Here is a 6000-nt window from a genome sequence, read left to right as displayed (position 1 = left end):
TGATGCGCTGTCATGCCATTTCTTTGACATCGTCCTTAAAAGAATGCCTCTAGTGGCTACGTAGTCAAAATTCAACTAGCTTTGTGAATGCAAAACTACACTACAAAGCTAGTCAATCTGCATTTTTTCATTTTGAATTCGTGTAGTTTACCGAACAGCTGATTGTGAAACGTCAAAATCATTCTCCACTAACTTTGTAGCCGAATTTTTTACACTAAGTCGAAGGGGAAATTTCAACTACTTTTGTAGTTAGATTCAGCCAATAAGAATCACTTGACTACGTAGCCACTAGCTTTGTGAATGCGATCACTATCTTTCAAAAGTCTGTCCATTTACTAGCATATGCTGATGACATTGAAATAATCGGATGAATTCAGCGTGAAGTCTTTGGGGCTTTTGAGAGTATTTAGGCACAGGTGGAAAATATGGGTTAAACGGTTAATGAGGATAAAACAAAGTACATGCCGTTACCAAGAAAGAATCTACTCGGTCAAAATTTCACCATCGACAGACGTAATTTTGAGATAGTTGAGAACTTTGTCTGCCTGGGCTCCGCTGTGATTAAACGAAAAATAACTCTTGTTAACCGCTGTTTCTTTGGGCTAAGAAAGCCCTCTCACGAGCAACCAAAGTGTCGCTATACCCTCATCATACCCGTCGTGCTATGCGGTGCAGAATCATTGACTATGACAAAAGCGACTAAAAGCATCTTCACTCGTCTCGAGAGAAAAATTCTTCTCGTGATTCACGCGAGGAGAAGATGGAACCGGTAAAAGGGTAAAAGTCCGTAGAACGCATGGAAACCAATCCTCAGGCCCGGAAAGTCTTCGAATCCACACCAACAGGACAGGCAGACCGCAAATCATATGGAGCTCACAGTGGAAAGTGACCTCACCCAACTTGGAGCTCGAAACTGGAGACCAAGCTAGATGAAGATGTTTGTTGGGTGAGGCACTAGTTCACAGAAGACTGTAGCGCCACCTTAAGTACGAATATGGAAAAACACGGTATTCCTTATATTGTAGCCAACATATTTCTTTAAAAAAAAAAGTATTTTCCGATTTCCTTACTATATTTAAGCTTTTGTTAGGTTTTATGAATAATTTTGTCATTGTATTTTTGTGAAGGTCTACGGCATGATATTTTATAAGAAGTTAAAAGCTGTATTCCTCCCACTTTTTAGTCTCAGCATTTATCTGACTCCCACTACGTTTCTGCATTATCAAGATTGGGATTCTTCAAACCACTATGAAAAAATTTCGATATACAGACTGAACAATAAATTATATAAATATCAGATTCAAAGCCTTAATTTTACATCTAAGTTATCCCATAACCGAATCTTCCCACAATTTCCCCTCCATCAAAACACTGTTAAAAATAAAGAAATTTTCAATTGAAAATTTTTGAAAAAAAGACATCTATTTTCCAACATTACTGTACTGTACTTACCAAAGACACAAACCTCTTGAAGTGTCACAAATTGCCGGAGTAGTGCCTTAAAATCTAACCTCACAATTTTTGTTTTTTGACGTTTGATATGTTTCGCCGTGTGCTATGCTATGTGCACTGTGCAACAACAGCAACAGCTACGAAGTTCACGCCTCAACCGACTCTGGTTCAGATTTTTCAACGTGCATACCTAATTAATCGAAAATATAAAACAAATCCCTCAACCCCATTATTCCGAAAAAGATGTCTTTAGCATTTCAAAATGCAGATTCCATCAAACAAGCTCTTTTCGAAGAGCTCCAAAACATACTCAGCTCTGAGACCAGCATTCGGGTATCGGCCGAAGGACGAATGAAACAATTGGAATTCACTGAAGGTAAGTTATCATAAAATGTGCCTTTATTAAGAGAGAGAAATTATAAAATTAAAGATTATCGCAGGATATGGAGTCTATCTTTCCGAATTAATCATGAACCAGTCATTTGAACTGAGTCTGAGACAAATGGCCTGTGTAATGTTGAGGCATTATGTGGAAAATCATTGGAATGAAGGCGAAGAGAATAGTATCGTTACAGAGCAGGCAAAGAAAACTATTCGCAATATCCTGCCCAACGGCCTGTACGATCCAAATAGTAAGATTCGTTCTGCTGTTGCCAATGTCATCTCCACAATAGCTGCCACCGATTGGCCGGGTGTGTGGACGGACCTTTTTCCTATTATCATCAAGTGTCTAGGAGGCAATGAAGATTCCATACATGGAGCAATGCAAATACTTCAAGAGTTTGCCTATGACGAGGGCCAAATCAAGGAACTCGGTCCGTTTATCATTTCGGAGGTATACAGAATCTTCGAAAGCGAACAGACTTACACTATCAAGACCCGAACTTCGGCCATCAAACTTTTGAAACCATTATTCATGTCGATTGGGTGCAATATTATGAACCGAGAGCAACAAGCTGCTCTAATGGAACCGGTTCTCAATAATTTCATGGATAAATTGTTACAATCGCTGGCCATGAACACAGGAACTGCTTCGAATTTCATGCTTAAAACAGAAATAGTAAAAAGTAAGTTCAATTGCAACTTATGGGAGCTCCTTCTTAAAGTATTTTTGTTGTTTCATTTTAAGTGTTCACTTTCCTGGTAACTGAAATGCCAAAGTATATTCAGCCATTTATGAATAGAATACTCCCGCCCATTTGGCAATTACTCACTCAAGTTGCCGACATCTATGTCAAGGTCACGGTCAACCAAACTGAAGAGAATCCCTTCCAACAATCAGATAATGAAGGTAAAAGAGCTTTTAAATTGTTATGAATCGATTCAGATAGTCTACTGATTCTACAGACGAAGATGAACTCACCAACTTGTCAACAATGTTAATTCAAATCTTCGAATTTATCCAGTGCATCGTGGGCTCAGGAAAGTTCCGCTCCATCATCAAAAATGTCCTTACCGACCTTATATACATAATGATTGTGTACATACAAGTTCCAGTAGAACAAATCGAATCCTGGAATGATGACCCAGAAAGATTTGTTGAAGATGAGGACGAGTCTGGTGTTGAACTAACTATTCGTCTCTCAGGACAGGATGTTCTGATGGCTCTCAACGACGAAATCGGTCCCAAAGTACTGCCATCGCTTTCTGAGGCACTCGGGCGGCACATGAATGTTGCCGAAGCTGAAAAAGCCGCGGGCAACCAGAATTGGTGGAAAATCCACGAGGCTTGCATGGTAGCTGTGCACACCTTCCGTGAATTGATACTAGAAACTGAGGACCAATTTGACTTGTTAAACTATTTGACTTTGGTCCGAAATTTGTTGAGCTATGATGGATCCCCGCATCTAGTTGGTCGTTGTTTATGGACTTTAAGTTCATACTCGAAGTCCTCGCTGTATAATCCCCAAATGTTGGAGGAGATTCTTACGGTGACGTTGAATAGTCTTTCGCGGGAGCAACCAATTGTGTTGAAAATATGTGCAGTTAGGTTGGTTTTTATTTTTTTTTTTTTTCTGAATTTGAGTAATATACTACGATTTGAGTTTATGTAATTTAGAGCGATACATGGATTTGTGCAAAGTCACGAAAAGTCTGAGGGCGAGAAGCGTCTATTAATTCAATCAAAACTTTCAGGATTCGTTGAAGGAATAATAGATTTGATTCCGGGATGTAAGAGTTCAGTTTTAGGGCTGTTGCTTGAGTCGTTGACGACTATCATAACGGTGAGTTATATTAATACTGTCCAAAAGGGAATGATCTCCAACTGACATTGTTGTTTTCATGTCTAGTTTGATCAAGCTTTTGCAGCTTCAGTGCATAACAAACTCATCCCATTGGCGATTGCAGTATTCCTCAAATATCCTGAAGATCCCTTTGTCCTGGAACTCGTTCAAGACATGTTAAAGGTTCTTTCACAGAATCCACATTGTCTGCAACCGTTGCAGGAGAAATTCATTCCAACAATTGTGAGTAGAAAATTGTCTCTGTATCTTTTTGTTAACTAACTAAATTCTATATTGCTTTAAGGTAAGCATTTTGAACCTCCAAGGTGAGCAGGCAGCAAACAAAGACATTGCTCTCGATGTTCTTACCACACTAGTCAAATACTCATCGGCTCCATTGAGCAGTAACCTGATTGACAATGCATTTCCAGCGATGATTCATTGTGTTCTTCGTTCGGATGATCATTCGGTAATGTTGAGCGGTGGAGAATGTCTGCGAGCGTTTATTTTTGTCTCTCCGGAACAAGTGTGTTCGTACAAGAATGGTGAAGGCCTAAATTACATCATGCAGGTTACTACAATGCTACTGAATCCAATGAATAATGAGATGACAGCGGGACAAATTGGCCGTCTAGTGATTACAATCATCTCGAAAGTTGGAAATCTCCTTGGTGAGAATATTGATCTTCTGCTTAAGGCAGTTATAAGCAAGATGCAGCTAGTGGAGTGCCTTAAGGTTATTATGAGTCTTGTTGTTATATTTGCTCATCTCTTCCTAACCCAAATGGATGCTGTATTAAATTTCCTATCAACTGTGCCTGGTCCAACTGGTGAACCAGCCTTGCAATTTGTCTTTACAAATTGGCTTTCCAAACAGACTATGTTCTTTGGTTCGTACGAACGCAAAGTCACAACAATGGCTCTGTGCAAGCTCTTCGAATACGGAGTTACGACTCAAGACAACCGTCTAACCAGTATCACTGTGAAAGAACTCATGACCACTGAATCAACGGGTAAAGTCAAAACTCGTTCCCAGACCACATCGACATCACATTGGGTAACAATACCAGCTTTAGTCAAAATGTTTAAGCTTCTCATCAATGAGCTGGGTCATTTGAGAGAATCAAAATTGGCCGAATTGGAATCGGATGAAAATAGTTCTGAAGATGAAGCAGCACCGGGAGATAAATCATCACCGCCCAAAGCTCGTTATGTTTCAGATTTATATTTTAACGACGATGACGACGAAAATCCCGATGATGATCAATTGATACAGGAATTAATGAAGGATCCACTTTTCCAAGCGAACATCGAAGAAACTCTTACTAAGTTCTTGCAAAACTTCAGTAGTAACGAACATTTCACAATGTTTGTTGAGCATTTGAGCGAAGCAGAGAAGATTATCATGAAATCAATTCAAGTTGATGTTGCTTAACGAAACGATCATGGATTTGAAATAAAACTCAAAAAAAAAATAAAAAATGTTATATTTGTTTAAAAAGAAAGAAAAACTTTATTATTATTAAATTTATTTTTGTATACATAATCCTTTTATTAAAGTAAAGAAATAATCTTCCAAGAGGAATAAAAATAGAAAATACCATTTCTGTTTAAGTATGATTTAATGAATTTATTTTTTAAGTTTATTTGGAATTTGAAATAAGTATCAAACAAAAGTTTCGGGTTAATGAAGCATTGAAACAAAAGTTGAATTGTATTCTGACAAAAATTATTAAAAAAACTTATACGGTTCCTTCGAGCCGGATTTGAACCAGCGACCTATGGATGTCTACATTGTTTCTAACTTCTACAGTCCACCGCTCTACCAACTGAGCTATCGAAGGTGTTAAGAAATGCGTGTCAAAGTTTTTATTTAAGGGGAATTGTTTTATTTTCTATCTGCTATCTTTCTACCAGCATTGATATAAGCTATTATATTTCTATAAATAACCTTACACGAAACAGCAAGTCATACATTATTAAACACGAAATGTTAAATTTACAAACAAGAGGAGAATTATTATACTTCAACTGGAACTTTCTCTGGAATTTCTGATTGGAAATCAGCCGCAAACACAAACAACTTTCCACTTAAGCTTGTGCTTGGGTGGTGTTGAAAAATGTATACATTCGAATTTTTAGAGAGTATGAGTATGGAAGAATAAGTTAAAGGGTGCTCCCCATTTCGCAATGGATCAAATAGATTCTAATATACCCTTGAACGTGCTTTTAGGAACAGAAATTCTTTTTTTTCAACCGCACTTGATGAATGTATTGTGCTTCATCCGGTTTAATATTTGTCATTCATTGTATGATATAAAGA

General features: G+C 37.9%; 1 protein-coding gene and 1 non-coding gene across 2 annotated transcripts; one reads left to right on the top strand and one right to left on the bottom strand.

The window, feature by feature from the left end:
* The first annotated feature begins 1553 nt into the window (after positions 1–1553).
* Positions 1554–5291, top strand: LOC129939671 (importin-9). The gene is made up of 7 exons (XM_056047772.1): positions 1554–1828; positions 1893–2519; positions 2582–2743; positions 2800–3442; positions 3512–3677; positions 3744–3920; positions 3982–5291. The coding sequence occupies exons 1-7, from the start codon at positions 1696–1698 to the stop codon at positions 5110–5112; spliced, it is 3039 nt and encodes a 1012-aa protein (XP_055903747.1). The 5' UTR covers positions 1554–1695; the 3' UTR covers positions 5113–5291.
* A 137-nt stretch (positions 5292–5428) lies between these two features.
* Positions 5429–5521, bottom strand: Trnay-gua (transfer RNA tyrosine (anticodon GUA)). Its single transcript has 2 exons — positions 5485–5521; positions 5429–5464 (listed from the first exon to the last, which is right to left on the bottom strand). It is a non-coding gene; the product is annotated as a tRNA-Tyr (tRNA).
* Positions 5522–6000: the final 479 nt, after the last annotated feature.

The sequence above is a fragment of the Eupeodes corollae genome, chromosome 1 (genome assembly GCF_945859685.1).
Source record: "Eupeodes corollae chromosome 1, idEupCoro1.1, whole genome shotgun sequence".
Lineage (NCBI taxonomy): Eukaryota > Metazoa > Arthropoda > Insecta > Diptera > Syrphidae > Eupeodes > Eupeodes corollae.
Note: the sequence above shows the minus strand (reverse complement) of the source record. Positions and strands in the feature narration are given on the sequence as shown.

Excerpts from the sequence above, each read along its gene's own strand:
- LOC129939671 (XM_056047772.1), top strand. The coding sequence starts at position 1,696 with ATGTCTTTAGCATTTCAAAATGCAGATTCCATCAAACAAGCTCTTTTC. Across the intron at positions 2,744-2,799 it reads CCAACAATCAGATAATGAAG|ACGAAGATGAACTCACCAAC; the intron begins GTAAAAGAGCTT and ends CTGATTCTACAG. Across the intron at positions 3,443-3,511 it reads TTGAAAATATGTGCAGTTAG|AGCGATACATGGATTTGTGC; the intron begins GTTGGTTTTTAT and ends TATGTAATTTAG.